Consider the following 21,249-nt stretch of genomic DNA (forward strand, 5'->3'; position numbering starts at 1 on the left):
ATGCTTCTTGGGGAGTCTTCAAGATAGGTAAATTGTTAAAAAGCAGACCTTAAAGTCTTGTGACAAGTGCCATGGGGTTTCAGAGTTGGGCCTGGTCCTCACAAAACTGCCTCTTGCAGACCATGATGCAATCCAGCGGAATTAGCTGGGATGAGTGGGCAGGTGGAAGTCAGTTTCAGCCTTGGGCCCTCAAAACTGCACCAACTTCCACATGCTTCATTTATTTTATCTATCCCCTACTTTTATCCGTCCTGCTTGGGGCCCTCAAGCTGATGGCTTTAGTCCCGACTCAAACCTTTCACCGCATCCCCCAGCCTGTCAGCCTACTGTCAAGGCCCTGCCATACTTTATAAGTCCTGACTTCCCTCTACTCACCAAATAAGACCGGCAACTAATTCTGGTATTTAATGATCTGCTAGCACCCGTTCTCACATCTTCACAACCACTAAATAGACCTTCCTACTTTACTTTTGGTAAGGTACTTTGCATAGCCCGTCTGGTTTCACGGTTTACTCAACAAATGCTTACTGATGGCTTGCTGTATGCCAGATCTTGGAGAAAGCACTGAGGTCACCAGAATGAATTAGATCATTTCTGCTCTATGAACCTTTTTTCTGATACAGATACAGGCTATAAATAGATAAGTGGCATTCTTTAGTGGATACTTTGTTCTGAGAGGTCAGGGAAGACTTCTCGAGAGAGGTCACAGGGACAATCTTTAATAAAAAGAAGCTCCAGCCATGCAAAGTTAGACCATCAGGTTCTTTCCACACCAGGCATGGCTGCCTTCCCATGAGAACCCTCAGGCCCATCTCACTGGACTACTTAATGTCCCTTGGAGGTTCCTGTACCTCTCTCAAAACAGCATATATTCTGCCCCTGTAAATCTAAGGCAGGGTCCACATTCCACCCGTGCAAAGCCAGCCTTGATCATCTGGTTCACCTGAACGGGGGCTCAAGTTCATCCTCCTGCCGTTCAGTTTCCCTCCACTGCAGCCATACCGGTTGCTGTGCATGAGCAGTGAGCTTGTGTCTACATGGGGTCTATCATCGGCCACTTTGTTTACAACATTACCAAGAATGCAAAACATGACGAATAAAAAACTTTTGGAAGGAGCTCATAATTTGGAGTGAGGGGTGCGGGGGATTAATTCCAGGTTCCACTTAACCGTTTGATCTCAGGCAAATCACTGCTAAACCTCCATTTGGCGAGTGCCGACAGAATGTGGGAAACAGAATCGCCTACCTCTCCTGCTTGGTGGGACAGCCAGCCAGTCGTGCATGTTGCTTAGCAAACAACATTGGAATCACTGTAGCAAACACCTCTTAGTTGCTTTTTTCTGTCCTGACTTCGACCTGGTTTCCAGTCTCCCAAAACTAGGTAGCCAATAAGTGACCACGTTAATGGTGGAATGTATAAACCAGGTTCATCTCCACAAGTCATCAGCTCCCATGCCTCCCCTGCACGTGGAGAGGTACAGCTTCAACACAGGAGCCCTGCGCCCCAGCGCGACTCGAACCCCAGAGACGCCCGCCCCTCCAGCCCGCGGGCAGCACGTGCGCCCCTGTACCGCACAGCCAGAGGTCCGCGGCCGCCCCGCCCCTCCCGGCGTGCCGCGCGCCGCGCACGTGACTCCGCCCCCTGCCATTGGCTGGGCGGGGCCGCCGAGGCGCCAGCCTGCGGAGCGCGGCTTCAGTCGACTGCGGACTGTCTCCCGCGCAGCTGGGAGGTCCGCGCTCCGTGCGGAGAGGCAGGCGGGGCAGGCGTGGGCACCGCGCACGCGCGGGGAGCGGCCCCCGGAGAGCGCGAGCCTGTAGGAGTGTGCGTCGCGTGGCAGCAGGTGTGCTGGGCCATCCCTGTCACGTGATCAGGGAGTCCGGTGCGCAGGGCACCTGGAGGGGGCGGGGTCCCGCAGGCCACGCCTCCTTCGGTCTGGAGGGCGGGGGCGTGGCCAGAGAGACTTGCCCCTCAAGGGTCTGATTTGGGGAGGGCTCAGGAGGGGTGTTGGGCACCCCTCAAATTAGGGGAAGAATGGGGGAACACCCACCCTAGTACTACCGTGGCAAGGGGGGTGGCGCTCCTGGGAACCGAGGCCCTGGAGGAGCTGGAGGCGTTCGAATTTCCTGGGGGGAGCCCCAGATCCGAGCTTGAAAGGATGGAGGCAGGCAAATGAGTTCCGAGAGCCTCGGGTTCGGGTCCTGGCTGGACCTCAGATAGCGGTGAGCCTTCAGGGGAGCCCCTGCCCCTCTCCCATCATCCCGAGGGCATCGGAGTGCGAGGCCTCACATCCGTGGTCTGCCGCAGGATGGGCCTCTCGGCCGTGGCCCGGCTGTGGGGCCCGCCGGGGCTGCTCCTGACCTTCGCCCTGCACCCGGCTCTGTGCCTGCGCCCGGTTCAGACCTCGGCGCCCCGGCACCGGGACTACTGCGTCCTGGGCGCCGGGCCCGCGGGACTGCAGATGGCCTATTTCCTGCAGCGGGCCGGGAGGGACTACGCGGTGTTCGAGCGTGCCCCGCGGCCGGGCAGCTTCTTCACGCGCTACCCGCGCCACCGCAAGCTCATCAGCATCAACAAGCGGCACACGGGCAAGGCCAACGCCGAGTTCAACCTGCGCCACGACTGGAACTCTCTGCTCAGCCACGACCCCCGGCTGCTCTTCAGACACTATTCCCGCGCCTACTTCCCCGACGCGGGCGACATGGTGCGCTACCTGGGCGACTTCGCGGACCGGCTGGGGCTCCACGTGCTGTACAACACGACCATTGCCCACGTCACTCTGGACAAGGACCGGCAGGCCTGGAACGGCCATTACTTCATCCTGACCGACCAGATGGGCCACGCACACCAGTGCAGGTAAGAAACCCGTCCCAGAGGGCGTCTGGGTGGCTCAGCGGTTAAGCATCTGCCTCCCGCTCAGGTCATGATCCCAGGATCCTAGGATCGAGCCCCCCATCCGGCTCCCTGCTCCGCAGGAAGCCTGCTTCTCCCTCTCACACTCCCTTTGCTTGTGTTCCCTCTCTCGCTCTCTGTCAAATAAATAAATAAAATCTTAAAAAAAAAAAGAAGAAGAAAAAGAAACCTGTTCCAGAGCCCACCTGCTGGCACCCCTTAGTCGGCAGGAGGTGTGGAAGAAATGAGAGAATGAGGTCCTTTTTTTTTTTTTTTTTTAAGATTTTATCCATCTGTCATGTTCACTGTGACACCAACCTTGAGTATTCAGCATCGTCTAGCTTATGTGCCCGCAAAGCCCTTTCTGAAGAGCATCTCCTAGAACTAATGTTCCTCTAAAGACATTCTGGGAAAAATGACCAGCAAGCGTCAGATGGGCTCAGTGGGATTTCAGAACTGAACTAGCGCGGGAGGCCCGACAGGCAGAGCTGCCAGCAATCAGTGTTAGATTGCTTTGGCTTGGGTGAAAGCTAAAGATTGTGTAGACAACCCAAACTCAGAGTCACACACGGTACTGCCCTGATTCGGTCCTCACAAGGACCCTGGGGGCAGTTCACTGATCCCCGTTTTACAGATGAAGAGCTGAGGCCCAGAGAAGTTGAGTCACTGGTGCTAGGTCACACAATCTGAGCCTGTGTTTTCCTGACCCCGAAGCCTGTGTTCTTTATGCTACACCAGACTGCCTCTCCCTCCTCCCTGGCTTGGAGGCTGCCGCTTGGCTCCGGGCAGGTGCCGGGAGTTATCTTCTCACGCCCTTCGCCGGAGGCCCAGCTTGCTCCTTGCTTGTTACAGCCCCGGGGAAAGAAGGGCTGTGCCAGCTTGGGACCCTTGCATTTTAGACAGCAGGGCAACAGCCTAGGGGAGTTAGATCTGAGCTGGGTGGGCAACGGTCAGAAAACAAGGAGCCACAGGGGCCGCGAATGTCTTCTACCGGCCATGCGGTTCTGTTTTCCAAACCACCTGTAATCAAACCATTCTGCAGGCCGGCAGGATCCGGCTCCTGGCTGCCCCACACAGGACTATAATGCCCACCAGTATGAAGGGCAGGACTCGGCAATCAGGCTGATCTGGTTTCAGATTCTGGCTCTGCTGTCGTAGGAGCTTGGGAGGCCATTGGCCCGCAGGGCCGGTGTCTAGTCACCTGTAAAGCAGGCCAAATAACACCAACTCAGGGCTGCTTTAGGCAGTGAGATGATGCAGGAAACACTCAATTAGGGGCCTGGGACAGAATTCCTGCATCGGCCCGGCCATCAGAAAAGGGAAAGTGGACCGCCAAGTTTGATTTTCACCATTGAGGGCAACACTTGGCCTAACTGCTGCGTTCAGCATTAGGGGAATTATTCAATTTCTCATGTATCCCCTTCTCAGAGAGTTGGATTAATTCCCATGTTTGGCATCATCCCAGTACAGGGTAGAGGAGACTGTCCACTGGAGTGGGCCCGGGAGGGGAAAGGGTGAAGTCTTTCAGATACTCTGGGATAGGTCAGTAAACGCCGATGAATGAACGGGTATTCTCCTGTGTTTTTTTTTTAGGAGCCGGCAGCCTGGGGGAGGCAGGCGAGCCAGGCAGTGGGGCAGGGAGTGATTTTCACGTCATGGTCTTCCAGCTCAGAAACTAAGCTGTCTTCCGTCTGTCTCCTCCCTGCAGCGTGCTCCTTGTGGCCACTGGTTTGTCGGTCCCCAACCAGGTTGACTTCCCTGGCTCCGAATACGTGGAGGGGTACGAGTCCGTGTCCGTGGACCCCGAGGACTTCGAGGGTCAGAATGTGCTGATCCTGGGGCGTGGGAACTCTGCCTTTGAGACGGCAGAGAACATTTTGGGTGTCACCAACTTTATCCACATGCTGAGCCGCTCCCGGGTCCGGCTGTCGTGGGCCACCCACTACGTTGGAGACCTCAGGTACGCTCCGAGCTGCTTGGGGGTTCCATACCGCCAGCCCCCTCGAAAGCCATTCCCGACCCCACTGGAACAAGCACCCCTTCCCCTGAGTCTCCTTGTGCCTGCTCAGACTCCTTTCTCTCTCCTCGTGTTCCCCTTGGGCCCAGGGCCATCAACAATGGCCTCCTGGACACTTACCAGCTGAAGTCCTTGGACGGGTTGCTCGAGTCCGACCTGACAGATCTGGCTGTCGTGAAGGACCGTGAGGGCAAGTTTCACATCACCCTAAAGTTCTTTCTGGAGGAAGGCAACCAGAGTGCCGACGCCGTCACCCTCCCCCAGGATGACAACGACAACTTTGCCATGCGCGTGGCCTACGACCGGGTCATCCGCTGCCTAGGCTGGAACTTCGACTTCTCCATTTTCAACAAGTGAGTCCACACAGGGGTGGAGCTGGGATCACTTCCCAAACCCATTCTTACACCTCCCCAGCAAAAGGAGTCACCGTCCCATGGGCCAGCGGCAGGGCTTTCAGGACGGCGCCATCAGAGTGGACGTGGATGCCGCCTGGTTCCCCGCCCAGGACGTGAGCTCGCTGTCCTCACAAGGACAGGTGGCCCAGAGGCCCTCCATCCTGGAGTAGCAACAACAGTGGGTCGTCATCTGCATTCCCAAGAGAGGGGAACGGGAGCTCAGGCAGAATAAGGAGGGGAACTTGCCAAAAGGCAGCGTAGCATAGCGGCTAAGGACACAGGTTCTGAGGTCGGTCTGAGATTCTCTACGGACCAAATCTACAGGCTCTGGGAAAGTCGCTTAACCAGGTTGTGCCCACTTTCTTCATCACTAAAACAGGGATCATAGAGTTTCTCTCTCACAGGGCTGTTATGGGGATTAATATGGCAACGTACTTGTCATATACTGTACGCTTCCTAGAATGGTAGCTGCCAACTTCACTTAAAACTGTGTTCTCAACTGCTTTGCTTGAGACATTGCTGCCCCAGTACCTTGGCAAGGCTCAGTATCAGAGAATCCGTCCAGTGGCTCACTTTCCTCTGGCCAAGGCACAGGCGGACAAGGAGAAACTGGAAGGCCTGAAGCAGACCTCCCTCCCCGTCCCAGCAGGTCCCCCTAGGGCCCAGCCGGAGCCCAGAGCCTAGCCTCAAGTCAGGCTTGAATCCTGGCTCTGTCCCTGACCCACCACATCTTCAACCCAAGCCTCAGCTACTCCGTCTGTTAAACAGAGATCATCACACCCGGCTCCTAGGGTCCTGGTGTGCCTTCAGTGTGATAAGCACTATAAAGGTCGTACGCTTAGGGGCACCTGGGTGGCACAGCGGTTAAGCGTCTGCCTTCAGCTCAGGGCGTGATCCCGGCGTTATGGGATCGAGCCCCACATCAGGCTTCTCCGCTATGAGCCTGCTTCTTCCTCTCCCACTCCCCCTGCTTGTGTTCCCTCTCTCGCTGGCTGTCTCTATCCTGTCGAATAAATAAATAAAACTTTAAAAAAAAAAAAAAGGTCGTACGCTTAGCTCAGCGCGAAGCACGTAGTAAGTGTTTCATACACAGTAGTGATTTTCATTATCAACCCTTTGCACTCACAGGTCCCTCAGACTGTCTTCCGGGGGTGAGCTCAGCAAGAAGTACCCACTCGTCAAAGCTAGCTATGAGTCCAAAGGAAGCCGGGGTCTCTTTGTCCTGGGTACCGCCAGCCACTCTGTGGATTACCGGAGGTCGGCCGGTGGCTTCATCCATGGATTCCGGTACACAGGTGAGCCCGGCAGAGAGAACCATCCCCAGGGTTTGTAAACATCACCTGATTTGCAGCACCCTTCAGGGGAGTGCTTGTCGGTAGTCGATTGTCTTAAATTCCCCGTCTGGGACAGAGGGCAACAGATTTTCGTGGGCTGCGGATAGATCTAGAAAAGCGTCAGATAAGGAGTGAGAGCAAGTACATCTGGGGGTGGCATGTCACATGCTTAAGCCCGGTGCCAGTCAAGCAGCAGGTGTTGACAAGAAGGCAGACCTTGAGGAGTGCTCATGGGGGTTCATCCTAGCGGGGTGGTCTGAGAGATGAGGCTTTGTAACCTCTCCAGAGCGTGGCGTCAGAGGTGTAAACGGGGTGAACTGTCCGCCCTCGCGGGGCTGTCATAAGGATTAAGACGATACCTGGGGACCTTATAGCTGTGAAGCATCATGCACAGATTCTTTGGTTACCCACAAATTTCCATAAAAATTGCAGCTGGATTACATTGGTTCTGAGGGTGTAAATGTTCTGCACTCCGGACAGGCTGTTGGGCGGGTGCTTTCCCGCGTGGCGAGTGTTACACAGGCCAGTTAGTTGATTTTGCCACAAACACCAGAGCGTCCTGTATTTAATTTGATGACTCCCATTGGCTTAATGCTCATTTTTGCATTTTACTGTCCTTCCCATTTGGCAGGAAAAAATAACCATGTTTGATTTCCAGACGATGTATTTTATGTCCCGTGCGCGTGGTCAGAGAAGGAACCCAGAGAGCGAGTGCGAGCTCTCTGTAAACCAGAACCTCCACAGATCAAATACACACACACGCCCCAGAATGGAAGAGTCTGTCCCTTTAGCTGGGTCTCCTCAGTAAGAAATCCTCATCACTGTTCCCGTGCGTGTTTCCCACCCTGCGCCTGCTGTCCTGGCAGATGCTGCCCCGTCTCCCCCGCTCCCTTCTGTCCCCCGATCTTTCCCCAGCTCCGAGACCGAATCCTCACCGCAGCTCCATGAGGCACATCCTGTCATTTCTGCTCCATTTCCAGATAAGGAAACTAGGGCACAGAGAACTTAAGTAACTTCCCCCAAGTCCCCCAGCCAGTGGATGGCAGAAGGGTCATCTGAATCCATGTGTCTGACCCTAAAGCTCACAGCCAACCACTGAGCTTTGGGCACGTGGGTGACAGTCCTGGGAGGACAGGCGCTGGCCACTCTGTGGTCCGACGAGCAGAGGGCCCTGCTGGGTGGGGGAGGGCCAGTGTCACAGTGCACATCGCACTCATCCTGCTCCAACCTGAGGAAGCAGTCCCGGGGAAGACCAGAAGCATCAGTAAGGTAGAGGAAAGCCAACAGAAGAGAAAGCACAAAGGGCACAGACCATAACCGCGTGGACGGTTATTCTGGACGCCCAGCCCGTCCATCCCCCTGCTGTATCTTAGCCCACCCGCCACCATCTCCCGACCCGCAGCCTCTTCGTCTCTCCTGGTGGGTCTTCCTGCCGCCAGAGGTCTCTCTGGCTTCCCGTCCAGCCGCATGGTCCCTGCCGAAACACCCTTTCCTTAAAAAAAAATCTTCTCTTTTCTCTGCTTACAGCTTAAACCACTGTCCGCGGCTCCCCACCTCCCCTGGGACAGCTCCTGCTCCTCAGCATGGCAGTCCGAGCTTTGCCAGGCCCGGGCCAGCTCACCTTTCCAGCCTGGTCCCTCACCTGCTTCTCAGAGTGGGCCAGGCTCTCTCAAGATGGTAGCCCCTTTCGTCAGGGCCCCCTCCCCAGACTCCAGTAACTGTGTCGCTCCTTGACCCTGTGCAGAGGGACAGCTGTCGCTTTTCTGCCCTTACGTCATCTGGACTTCATGACAGTTTGGGCGTAGGTGGTGAAGGAGAGGGGGCGCTGAAGGGGTCTCCAGCTGGGGGTCTGAGCGAAAGGGGAACTCTGAGCAGGGGAGCAGGGTGAGAGGGAGGCGCGGGTCCCGGGGCGGACAGAGCCGCTGGGAGGAGTGGTGCGGGTGGCCTAGAGCCAGCCAGGCACACTCTGCCCTGGAGCCAGAGCCGGCCACGCCCGGCCTTGCAGCTGCCATCCGGGGCTGCTTTCACAGCAGAAGCAGAACTGAGTAGCGTGACCGACCAGACAGCAGGGCCCAAAACACTGTCCATTCGGCCCTTAGTAGGAAGCCTTCGCTGACCCCGCTCCAAAGGCTGCCTCCTGGCACCACGCATACAAGCATGTCTTGAGTTCCAAGAAGTTGATGGGGACCGGACAAATGTCCGGGTGGTGAAGATCAAATCTTAAGGGCAGCGTGCTGTCCCTCCCTCTGGCCTTTCAGTGCGTGCTGTTCACCGCCTGCTGGAGCAGCGCCACCACGGCGTCGCCTGGCCCTCCACCGAGCACCCCATCTCGCAGCTGACCAGCTCCATCGTCCGGCGCGTGAACGAGGCTTCTGGGCTCTACCAGATGTTCGGTGTGCTGGCCGACGTCGTCCTGTTGAAGGAGTGAGTAGCCCGGCTTCCCCGTTCACCCTGTCGTAGCTCTTCTCTGCCTGTACTAGGTGTGGAGGGGCCCCGTGGGTCCCTCCTAAGGTGAAGCCTACGGGGGGGCAAGGGGATTGATTCCGGGGAAACCTCAGGGAAATCGACATCACAAGCTCCTCAGGCAGACAGACAGACCCGGGTGTGCATCCCAGCTCTGCCACTTTCTACCTTCATGACCTGGGCCAAGTACTTAGCCTCTCTGAGCCTCTCTCTCATCTGCACAATGGGGAGAATCACACCTTGCGGCCAGGAGTACAAGTCACGGGTAGACTGCAGTTGGCACCAAGCAGATGAGCAGTAAACCTCAGTGATGCGTACCACCAGTGCGGACCGAAGGGCTCCCTCGGGCCAGGACCATGTTGGCTCCTTATCAATTAAGTGACAGGTGGCAGATCACAGACGACACCCAGCAGAGCAGGGAGGGAGAAGGGTTGTGGGTGAGGGCGCTCTGAGGACAGGTGGCAGGTGAGAAGTGGGGTGTGTGTGGGGGTTCCCCCCAGTCAGAGGGGGAGCAGCCTGACCCAAAATCGGGGAGGGCCACATACACCAAGTTCAGGGACATGCAAGGAATTCACAGCACCCAGCGCAAAATATCCCATCATCCTGACTCCTCTCTTCCATTCCCATCCTCCACATTCAGACTCTCCATAAACCCAGTAAGCTCTGCCTTCAAATTGTGTCCAGAATCGGACCTCCTCTTCCCAGCCCCAGTACTGCCGTCTTGGTCCGGGCGCCCAGCATCCCTCACCTGAAGTAACCGTGGCATCCCACCTTTGCCCCACAGTCTGCTTTCCACACAGCACCCTGACAGTTCTCTCAAAACAGGGGTCACACACGTTCAGCTCTGCTCAGTGCTCTCCAGGAGCCGGGGGCCATCAGGGCACACACGAGCCTTCCTCAGCCTGCCCCCGAGCCCCTCTCCTGCCCCTCCACCCGAGGCCACTCCAGCCACACAGGCCTCCTTCCTGTCCCTCGAAGACACCAAGGCAGTCACTCCCTCCCAGGGCTTTTCTCTTATTGTTCTCTCAGCCTGGGTCACCCTTTCCCCAACTACATTTCAGGTTGCTCAGAGTTTTCTGGAATCTGTCCCAGTGTAAGCCAGGGCTCAACTGTGACAGTTAAGGGTAAAGTGAGATAAGTGGGGATGACCAGAGGCTGTACACTGACTGTACAAGAGACACACGCATGCACACGCCCCCCTCACCTCTGCCACAACACTGAGGGTCTGGCCCTCCTGCACTGCCATTATCCCCAGGAACGCCATGGCATTTGAGTACCTGGAGGAGTTCCCCACGCAGATGCTGGCTCAGCTGGAGACCATCACAGGAAGGAAGGCCAGGCATGGGCTCTTTGTCATCAACATGGAGTATGGCAGAAATTTCTCCGGGCCTGACAAGGATGTCTTCTTTTATGACCGGTCTGTGGGGCACACGGAAGACGCCTGGCAGTCTAACTTCCTCCATCCCGTCATCTACTACTACAGACACCTCCCCACCGGTGAGCCAGGCCTCTGCTGTCCCCCGAGCATGGGCTTCCGGGAGCTGGGCACTGCTCGGACCCTGGGTCTCTCACCTGTCATCACTAAGCCCTCACACAACTCACCCGGCTGACAGAGGACACTGGGGGACTCCGCCCAGAAACCAAATGGGATAGAAGGTCCAGGAATAAGAAATGATGTTCCCAGATTCGGGCATATACCATGACCTGGGCGGGCCACACATGGAGTGTCATGACCTCCTCTGGGCACCACACAGTAAGAGGGACAGGCTTGCTGTGTGTCTCCAGAGGAGGCCGAGGGTGGAGGAGGAGGGGACCTGGAGACTGACTCTCAGAGGGAATGGGGAATGGAGCTAGAAGTGGTTGAAACAGGCCTGCAACCTAAAAAGTGCAGAAAAGCTGGGCAGTCTCCTCGGGCTGTACTTTCTTTGCTGTGTGGCCTGGAACCATTACTTGAACTCTCTGAGCCTCCACTTCCTCATTTGAGAAATGGGGATAACACTAGGATTGTGTGAGGATAAATGAGGTAGATAACACAGAGAGTGGGGCGCCTGGCTGGCTCAGTCAGAGGGGCGTGTGACTCTTGATCTCGAGGTTGTGAGTTCAAGTCCCACTTTGGGTGTAGAGATTACTTGTAAACAAAAAAAAAAAATCTTTTTTTTAAAAACACAGAACACCAGGGGCGCCTGGGTGGCACAGCAGTTAAGCGTCTGCCTTTGGCTCAGGGCGTGATCCCGGCGTTATGGGATCGAGCCCCACATCAGGCTCCTCCGCTGGGAGCCTGCTTCTTCCTCTCCCACTCCCCCTGCTTGTGTTCCCTCTCTCGCTGGCTGTCTCTATCTCTGTCGAATAAATAAATAAAATCTAAAAAAAAAAAAAAACAGAACACCAACACGGTACCTGGCACCAGTAGCTACCAGTAGATGAACCTCCCCTCCCCCCCGGGGGAGCACGACTTCTGCTTTAGAAACTAAAGGGCTGTCACTTGGAAGGGGATGCTCTAAAAACAGGCAGAGGTAATATCGGCAGGTAGAAGTGACAGGAACGCAGGGTTCTATTCAGAATCAGGAGTGACTACTAGTCAAAGCCCCCCAACAGTGGAATGAGTCACCCCTAAAGTCGAGTCTCCCAGTACACGGATGGTTGAATCATGGCTTAATGGCCGTCAGCCTGGGACGCCACAGAAGGGAGCCCCCCACCACCAGATGTGAAGCTGGACTAGGTGAGCTCTCAGGCCTCTTTCGGTGCCGAGCCTCTGAGTCTCCTCACAGAAAGAGCAGTTCTGAAGCAGTCACAATAGACCTCAGTCCAGGCGTGCCTTAGAAAGACACCGAGTGCAAGTGATGAGTCTTGCTTCCGCTTTCTGAAACCACAAGGAACAGATCTAGCCTCTTCCTCATGCCAGCTGTGCAAACACAGGGGTGGCTGTTGAAGAGGCTGGCCGCTGCCCAGCACGGAGTGTGTCAGGAAAGCTGAGCATGAGGGAGCGAGGGAAGCACTGGGGTGTGTGGGAACTGGGCTGTCAGCTCCAGGATGGAAGGCCCAGCCGCCAGGCTCTGACACGGCTCCCCCTCTCCTCCCCACAGAGCAGGAGGTGAGGTTCCGCCCTGCTGACTGGGCCCTGCCTCGGCCCACGGCCATCCACCACATCGTGGAAGATTTCTTAACGGACTGGACCGCCCCGGTGGGGCATATCTTGCCTCTGAGGCGCTTTCTGGAGAACTGTTTGGACACCGATTTGCGAAGCTTCTATGCAGGTAACCTAAGTTCCTAGAAGGACAAAGGGACTGAGCTGGAGGTTGAAGAAAGACCAGATAGATCCATGCCCTGTGGAGTTTTCAGAATTCATATCTAGAACCCACGCCCGAGAATTCTGTTATCCACGGGGTAGACGAGATGTTCACAGAGACCCTTCCCAGCACAGCACACCTGAAGTCGCTAAATAGAATGTCATTTTTTAAAGAACTGGCAGGGGGAAAAAAGGGAACTCTAAGAAGAAGTATAAAGCCCTTGCTGGATCTGGGATATCTGCCAGTCGTCAGTAGTAGCCTAGAGCCTGGTGACTGACTAGCACTTGGGGGTGGGAAGGTGAGGCTGGAGCACGCTGGGAGGTCTGCTTAGAGAACTGCACTTCAGCTTAGATCCCAGTGGCTCAACTGGGACAAAATACTCTCAAGAGAGAGATGGTGGAGACTCATGCTTTTTGGCTCTGGGTAGAAAACGGGAAAACCTCCCCTGAGACTTTCTAACCACTGAGCCTCACTCATGGGAGTTTGGGGCCAAACTTCACACTGTCATCATGGTGTAAAAATCACAGAATTAAATGCAAGTCTTCTGTGAAGAAACAAAGTTTAAAACTAGAGACAGGAGTACCCGGGTGGCTCAGTGGCTTAAGCGTCTGCCTTTGGCTCAGGTCATAATCCCAGGGCCCTGGGATCAAGGCCTGAGTCAGACTCCCTGTTCAGTGGGGAGCCTGCTTCTCCCTCTGCCTCTGGCCCTCCCCCTTCTTGTGTACACGTGTACACTCGCACGCGCTCTCTCAAAGAAACAAAATCTTTTAAAAACTAAATAAAACTAGAGGGGCGCCTGGGTGGCTCAGTCGTTAAGCATCTGCCTTCGGCTCAGGGCATGATCCCAGGGTCCTGGGATCGAGCCCCGCATTGGGCTCCCTGCTCCACTGGAAGCCTGCTTCTTCCTCTCCCACTCCCCCTGCTTGTGTTCCCTCTCTCGCTGGCTATCTCTCTTTCTGTCAAATAAATAAATAAAATCTTAATAAATAAAACTAGAGAAAGACATATATACATAAAAGAAAACTAGGTCTCGGGGCACCTGGGTGGCTCAGTCAGTTAAGTGACCAACTCTTGGTTTCAGCTCGGGTTGTGATCTTAGGGTCCTGGGATTGAGCCCCATGTGGGCTCCACACTCAGCATGGAGTCTGTTTCTCCCTCTCCCTCGGCCCCTCCCCCCACTCTCTCCCTGTCTCTCTCAAATAAATGAATAAAATTTTTAAAAACTAGAGCTCAAAAAGTTCCCACAGATAAAGTTCCAAGTAAGCTGAACCCACCCCCCACCCCCAAGCAAAAAGCTTTAACACATAAGGACACAAACCTCCACGAGAGAGTGTCAGCAGAAACAGCAATCTGCTGGATCAAACCAAAAAGACGGTGGGAATTGTAATAGTGACAAACAGTATACAAAGTCTGTCTAAAATATGTAAAGAAATGTGAAAAGAGATTATCAAAAATATAATTGGGCAGCATTCAGAAAGACCCAAATAGGGGCGCCTGGGTGGCACAGCGGTTAAGCGTCTGCCTTTGGCTCAGGGCATGATCCCGGCGTTCTGGGATCGAGTCCCACATGACCCTGCTTCTTCCTCTCCCACTCCCCCTGCTTGTGTTCCCTCTCTCGCTGGCTGTCTCTCTCTCTGTCAAATAAATAAATAAAATCTTTAAAAAAAAAAAAAGAAAGACCCAAATAAAACTTCTGGAAATGAAAAAATGTGTAACTAGAAACTCAACCTAGGGGTGCCTGGAGGGCTTAGCTGGTTAAGCATCGGACTTGTAATTTTGGCTCAGGTCATGATCTCAGGGTCCTGGGATTGGGCCCCATGTCAAGGCTTCATGCTCAGTGGGGAGTCTGCTTGGGATTCTCTCTCTCCCTCTGCCCATCCCCCCTGCTCACATGCTCTCTTTCTCTAAAATAAATAAATCTAAAAAAGTGGGGGGGGGGATTCAACCTAAAGATAAAGTAGCACATTAGACAGAGACGAAGAGAGAATTGGTGAACTGGAAGGTAGCTCTGACAGAGAAGTCTGAGGATCCGGAGGGAGAACTGATGGAAACAAGCCACATTTTGGTCTTTTTTAAAACCCAACTGCCTAGGATATCTACCTTTTTCTGTTCAGCGAACATGTGTTGAACACCAGTTGTATGTGAGGCACTATTCAAATCAAATCAGGTTTGAGATGGTCAGTCTCTGGCCTACAGGTCAGAGAGCAGGCGACCTTGTTTTAGCCCCAGGCGACATCCTCAGTCAACTTGGAAATAAAAACGTATCTGTTAAGAGAGCTGGCTTGAAACCATAGTGCAGGTTAATCGTCTAAATATATGGAGGTGCTCAGAGGTAAATTCGTAGCCCAGGGCTGGGCAACTTTGAAGTGCTAGTGTTCCGCAGACTGCACGCTTGCCCAGGAAATGACACAATGCATGTCTAGAGATCTCAGCTACAAAATCCCTGCCTGTTTCTGGAGGTTTCAGGAGTGCACAAAGATGGCCGTGCTGCGTTAGGGAGCGTATCCCACCCTGGGTTATGGCCGCAGTGAATGCATCCTCCAGGCCCTAGAGCTTCCTGGCTCCTACTCCCTAGGCACTGCTCAGCACTGCAAGCCACCGAGCGTCCCTGCCTTCAGCTCGGAAGCATCCTCCTGACTCAGGGCCAGCTGGCAGAGTGGGCTTTCCTCCACACCCTTAGCTGATGTGCGGCTGCTAGCTCTGGCCCCGGATTCTGCTGGGCTTCTCTGCCCCCCTGCCCCTGGGCCCCCGCCAAAAGGGTGATATACATCATCAAAAGGTGGTGCTTGCCAAAAGGCCACCTTCCTGCCGCTCTCCCATCCCCTCTCCCGCACCTGCGGTCCTCCCTGCTCAGAAAGGATTGTCATGGTCTGTTCCGCCAGGGGCCGTCTGGGCCAGAAGTCAGAAAGTCAGAAGTACCATTTGCGTGGCTCCTTACAGCCTGTTCACCCATGTGAGCCTCACAACATCCTTTGTAAGGTGCCAGGGTTTTTTGAAATAAAAGACTCAAGACAATTTTTGGACATTCGCTCCTTCCCCTCCTGTCTCTAAAGCCCCAAGAAGACAGCCCATATCTGTTTCATCTTTTCTATTCTTTAAGTCAAAGTTACATAAGCACTTAGCTAAAAGACTTTTTCTCACTTCCACCCTCAGTCCCAGAAGGAACTACTTCTGGCTGTTCTGGTGGTTTCTTCATATTTCTGAATAATGAATACCCACAGCTGCTTCCTGATAGAGCCGACTTGACCCGCGCTGTTCCGCTGTTTACCAGCACTATCTTCCCGCCCCCCCCCCCCGCCCCAGGGCTCACAACAGTGCTTTGCACACTGTATTTGCAACCCAGAGATTGCTGAGGGAATAACGCCTTGCAGGCGGCTCTGACCTCAAACTAGGACTGACCACCGAGCTCCCGGCCCCAGCCAGGCCAGCTTCCAGAGGAGAAGGCTGAGGGTCTGCTCCTGAGTGGCTGAGCTCCCAGGGGACTGGCTCCCTGCAGAGCATCGTATTGGGCCCAGATCTCTGGGAGCTGAGTCATTTCTGCGGTTTGCTTTCCATTTGGGGCCCTGTTCTTTCAGAATGCCAGGGCACCCTCCTTGGAACTTCAGGGAGGGGCGAGATCCATGGCTACTCAGGTCAGATGTGAGATCCCCACAAAAGTCAGCCCCCAGGGTCAAAGGGTGGAGGGCACTGGGTGAGGCCCCGGGGCATCGGCATCCCCGCCTCCCGCACCTCTCCCCACACCTCTCTGTCTTACTGATTCATCTCCTTTTGCTTTTGTGTAGAATCCTGCTTCCTGTTTGCCCTAACACACCAGAAGCTGCCGCCCTTCTGCCAGCAGGGGTACCTGAGAACACAGGGACTCATGGGGACTGAGAGCCTCCGGCGGCACGGAGTGGAGAGCGGGCTCCTGCGGGACTATGCCACTGTGGGCAGGCGCCGTGAGGACGGGGGCCGGGGGCTTCTGGGTGGCTCCCAGGCCCCAGGGCCTCCGGTCCAGGCCCTCGACAGCAACAAGGAGGAGCTGTGACCGCCAGGCTGCTCCCACCCGGGCCCAGCGCCAGCCACTCAGATCGTCACGGTGACCAAGGCCACTCTGAGGGGTGGCCATGCAGTGGTCGCCCCTCCGGTCTGGTCCTTGGGTGCCTGGGAGGCGGGGTCCCGAGAAGGGCATGCTCTGCCAGGTGAGAGCCACATTCACAGCCAGGCCTGTCTGCAAGTGAACTGTCACTGGGCACCAGGCTGGCTCGGTTCTGTCCCCATCAAGTGCCCACCGGTCCCATTTCCTTCTGGTCCACTCGTCAGATGAACCGGGATCCCGCCCGCCTGCGGACTGTGTCACAGGTGGAGCTGTCCTCTTCATAAGGGTTCGTGGCAGGCACTTTAAACCGAAGCTCTAATAGCCTCAACCATCTGGGGCGGGTGGGACTGTCGCCCCTATGAAGACATCAGCTCAGAGAGCTTAGGTGACTCCCAGGGTCCCTCCAGGCATCCCTGTCTGGATCCCCTGAGGCCTGTGCCACTCTGCCCACCTCACCACTCTGCCTCGCCCCACCCCCACCTCTGTTTCCAGAACGCAGGAGGGCCGGCCCAGCTTTATCATTGTAGGCCTGCCTACTGTCACCAGGCAGAAATGGGACAGCTCCTGCAAAGCCACCTTATCTACACGGGTTTCTGCCTGAGTGTCAGGACTCAGACCGGTGCCCGCCCCAAGACTGCACTCCCTGACTTGTATCTTCAACGTCTGTTTCTCCTCTCTCCTCCTCGACACCTTCCCCCTGCCCCACCCCTGGCCTCTGAAATCCTGAACAACACCTTGCCTCTGGTCTGCCTGAGCAAGGCCTGTGAACCTGTCATCATGCGTGCAGTGAGGATTCTGTCTGAGGAGATTCACCCGCTGTTTGTACGGAGAGCCTGGCTCAGCGTGTGCAGGGAGCCATTTCTAACTGCATTTGTGTGATAACGACCATGCCTTTACTTTCTGGTTGCCCTGGCTGTTCTCACTCTTCCTCACCAGGACTCTGCCCCCTGCCTACACTCCCATCAGGCACTTTCGTCTCAGGTAGGAGTAGGCCATAGAAAGCATTTGTTCAGGAAATAATCAGGGTGATTTTTTCAAAGCCCAGGACCGTAGATGATTGCTTTTTCATCGGTTCTTATGGGTCCCTGTATCCACTCAGAATTCAAGAAACACAGGCTTTCTGGATCCACGGCCCTTTTCCGGAAACATCCTCTTGGCCTCAACCACCAGGCGCACTTCCTGTCTGCAAATGTGTCTCGCTCCAGTCTTGCGCAGTTAGAACAGTGACACCTGGCAGCCCGAGCCTGTCGGGGAGGTGCTTACCCTGTGACAACACTTGGCATAGCTTGCCTGAGGGCAGAAACCTCTAAAGATTTCTTCCTAATCCCAGAGTGTTGGGTTCACCATATTTCTTACAGATGATACGTAAACCAGATTTGGGCCCCGTCAGTGCCCCCCTCCTTTTCCCAGACCTTTTTAAAAAATCTTTTCACTAGGACTGTTCCCATAATGTCAAACCCTGACTCACACATCACACCTCACCAGCCACTGAAGGTAGCTGAGCGCCTTGTGCCAATCAAAGTTCAAGGTGCTGCAACAAATAATTCAGGGGCGCCTAACTTTGTGACATCTGCTGCTTCTCCCGTCATCTGCCAAACTGTTAATTCCACCAAACTTCAGCCAGCCTTGTTCGTGTTTCATAAGACATGGCTTCATGGTTCAGCTGATTAGAGATGCCATCCCTGGTATCCTCCTTGTAAGACTGGTCAGTAATTTGGAAAAGAAAATAAATCTCGTTTCAAATCCCTATTTCATACTATACTTGAGAATTAATTCCAGAGCAATTTTTTAAAAAGATTTTATTTATTCATTTGATAGAGCACAAGTAGGCAGAGCAGCAGGCAGAGGGAGAGGGGAAGCAGGCTCCCCACCGAGCAGAGAGCTCCCTGCGGGGCTGGGTCCCAGGACCCCGGGATCATGACCTGAGCCAAAGGCAGACGCTTAACCAACTGAGCCACCCAGCCGCCCCAATTCCAGAGCAATTTTTAAGAGCCATATAGAAACTGGAGGTGATGAGGGGGTGTTAGAATAAAAGAAAGGACAGTCCAACTTCAAAAGCAATGGGGTAATTCCCCAGAGGAAAATGTTTAACATTTCCAGTCCATACTTAATTTTTTTTAATTTATTTAAATTCCAGTTACTTAACATACAGTGTAACATCAGTTTCAGGTGAAATTTCTTCTTTCTTCTTTCTTCTACTTCTTCTTTTTTTTAACTAATCTCTACACCCAGCATGGGGCTCAAACTCCCAACTCTGAAATCAAGTGTCATGCTCTCCACTGACCAGGCGCTCCCCCCCCCCACACCACCCCGCCCATACTTAACTAATGTGACTAATGTGACCATTTAAAGAAAAGGATAAAAATTAAAAGGCAAACAGCATGGGTAAAAATAATGACAGCAGAATAAAACACAAGAAAATAAATAATAAATATCTTTATTACACAACTGATTGGAGTTAATGAGAAAAAAAAGAATATTTAAGCGAACGATGGGACATTCACCCAATAAAATACACAGCTCTCAAAACCTCAGAGATGGTGAAAGACCATGCCATAAAAATACATGTGTGACAAAGCCAAGCGAAAAGTGGCAGGCCATGAGACTGTAGTTGTGAACTACTTATAACTATATAAAACTAGAAAGCCACAGACGGGGGAGACTCTGGAAAGGACATATCACAAAATGTCAAGAGTAGTTCTATCACGTTTGTGGAGGCATTTCTTTCCTTTTTCTTCCTTTGTCCAAGTTGTGGTTACACCCTATAGTGAAATAAATATTTATTTTTTTAAAAAGTCATCTCTGCTTTTGGGATTTAAAATTGTTGGGGGTGAGAGGAGCAGGGAGCCCTCCCAGGGGACATGCTCTGCCCCGGTCCCAGGGTGCCCATGGTTTCGTCCCTCTCCCAAGTCAGGAAGACACTGCATCCAGTGTCAAGAGAAAAGATGTGCCCCCTCTAGAGAAGGGAATTGTAAGCGGCGTGGGCTGCTGTGCTATAGTCTTTGGGCTGACTGACCCAGCACAACAGAGGAGATCTCTGGAAGAAGCTTCCCTCCCAAGTGACATAAAATGAAAGATAAAAAACCCTCATTTTGTGGAGGTCTCCTGGTGTAATCTCCAATCCGCTGCAGAGCCCCAAATTTCTTTTGTTCCCCAAATAAAGGCCCAAACTAAAGTCTGTCTAGAAAGTGAATCACCAAGAAGTGAATTTATCTGCTAAATTAATCCTAACATCTAATCATTTACTGAGTATATGCTATGTACCCAGAACTGTGCTGTGGTTTTAAAGATAGGCTCACAAATTCTTTGATACTTCTCCAAAGAGCCGGTGCTCACTCCCCTCCTGTTGGGTGAGAGCAGGACTGAGTGATTCACTAATAGCAAACAGAGGAGAAGTGATAGGATGTCATTTTCAAGACTAGGTTATAAAAAGACTGTAGCATTCACCCACCAAGAGACTGTTCTCTCTCTCATCACTCACACGGGTCATATTGCAAAGACATCCAGGCACATATGGAGAGTTCCTTGTCCATGTGGCAAGGAATTGATACCTGCCAAGAGCCATGTGCGTAAGCCTAGAAGCAGGTCCTACTCCCATCCAGCCTTTAGATGACTGCAGTGCTGGCCACCACCTTGAACACAGCCTCAGGAGAGACCCCCAGCCAGAATCACCAGCTCGGCTGCTCCCTGACTGCTGATCCACAGACCTTTGAGATAATGTCTGTTGTTTCAAGCTGCTAAATTTCGGGGGGTTGGGGGGGTTGTTACACAGCAATAGATAACTAATACATGCACTAAATAGCTTACCTGCATTAATTTGTCACCACAACCCTAAGAGATAGATAATCCTATCCCCCATTTCTACCCTATTCTCCCCATTCTTATGCTGAGAACAATTACACAGTGCTTCGAAAATCCACTTCCTTCGAGCCACTCTCTAACTATTAAATCATGAATGCAGCCATGTCACCTATGGGTTTCCTTCTCATGAACACTGGCTAACAAGAAATTACGGGACCACACAATTCCCAAACCTAAGAAACAGGAAATAAAGTGTGTGTGGCCCCACCGGGTGGCAGGGAAATGTTGAACTGCTGATTACAAAAAACATACCCTCAAAACGAGTATTCATCCACTCCGTCAACCAGACGTCTTGTTACTCAGGTGGGGACAGGATGACGCAGATGGGATGAGGAAAGCTCTGGAGTCTAGAGCACATCACCTCCCCCAGGCTCCAGCCTCAGTTAGGCTCCTCGGTTCTCTGACCAATTATAACATCATCCCCCAAAAGCTAAATTGGATTCTTCCCTAGAAAAGAAACCCGTGGGCTGCATCATTTCCCTGCAGATGCTAAGTTTTTTAATACAGTAAAAATGCTGACTGAGGAAAGGTTTTTGTCAGACTGCAGGCTTTAAAGAAGCATTTAATTCAATCTGGCATCCAGACGGAATATGAATCCTACCAAGGGAAGCTGATGGGCAAATATATGAGAGGCTTTAGCCCAAGTATTTAATCCAAGTGCATCACACGACTAACCCATCAGCCCTGAAATAAAAAATAACAGATGTATTTAAGCAGGGAAGAAAAGACCAGCAGAATATCCTGTCTCACTCCTTTCTCAATCCGGCATACTGATTCGCCAGCTCTTCTGGAGAGAGCCCTGAGTTTCATGCTCAGTACAAAATGTTTCAGAAGTCTGTCACCTGTTTATTTCATTCTCTTGCAGATATTACCATCTCAGACCAGTCTCTCGAGTCATTCCAAATCATTATAAATTAATTAGGT

At 53.3% G+C, this 21,249-nt stretch overlaps 1 protein-coding gene and 1 long non-coding RNA gene across 4 annotated transcripts in view; one reads left to right on the forward strand and one right to left on the reverse strand.

The window, feature by feature from the left end:
- The window catches only part of LOC123780633 (uncharacterized), a 60,018-nt gene that overhangs the window by 8,447 nt on the left and 30,322 nt on the right, over positions 1 to 21,249 (reverse strand). The window contains exon 4 of one of the 2 annotated variants that reach the window (XR_006776464.2): positions 10,377 to 10,518. This is a non-coding gene — a long non-coding RNA (uncharacterized LOC123780633). Of the gene's footprint in view, positions 1 to 10,376; positions 10,519 to 18,885; positions 19,227 to 21,249 lie in introns of those variants that run through there. The other variant, XR_006776463.2, reaches the window with a different exon arrangement.
- FOXRED2 (FAD dependent oxidoreductase domain containing 2) lies at positions 1,668 to 19,263 on the forward strand. Of its 2 annotated transcripts, XM_045779613.2 has the most exons (9): positions 1,668 to 1,841; positions 2,306 to 2,854; positions 4,599 to 4,850; positions 4,997 to 5,260; positions 6,431 to 6,597; positions 8,895 to 9,060; positions 10,355 to 10,596; positions 12,183 to 12,353; positions 16,169 to 19,263. In XM_045779613.2, exons 2-9 carry the CDS (start codon positions 2,307 to 2,309, stop codon positions 16,411 to 16,413), a joined length of 2,055 nt encoding a protein of 684 aa, XP_045635569.1. In that variant the 5' UTR covers positions 1,668 to 1,841; position 2,306; the 3' UTR covers positions 16,414 to 19,263. The 2 variants fall into 2 exon arrangements, with proteins under 2 accessions (XP_045635569.1, XP_087724845.1); XM_087868719.1 differs by having other exon boundaries at positions 1,668 to 2,854.

This window comes from Ursus americanus, chromosome 17 (assembly GCF_024610735.1).
Source record: "Ursus americanus isolate L20-20 chromosome 17, mUrsAme1.1.p, whole genome shotgun sequence".
Taxonomy (NCBI): domain Eukaryota; kingdom Metazoa; phylum Chordata; class Mammalia; order Carnivora; family Ursidae; genus Ursus; species Ursus americanus.

Excerpts from the sequence above, each read along its gene's own strand:
- FOXRED2 (XM_087868719.1), top strand. The coding sequence starts at position 2,307 with ATGGGCCTCTCGGCCGTGGCCCGGCTGTGGGGCCCGCCGGGGCTGCTC. Across the intron at positions 2,855-4,598 it reads GGCCACGCACACCAGTGCAG|CGTGCTCCTTGTGGCCACTG; the intron begins GTAAGAAACCCG and ends TCCTCCCTGCAG. Across the intron at positions 9,061-10,354 it reads GACGTCGTCCTGTTGAAGGA|GAACGCCATGGCATTTGAGT; the intron begins GTGAGTAGCCCG and ends CATTATCCCCAG.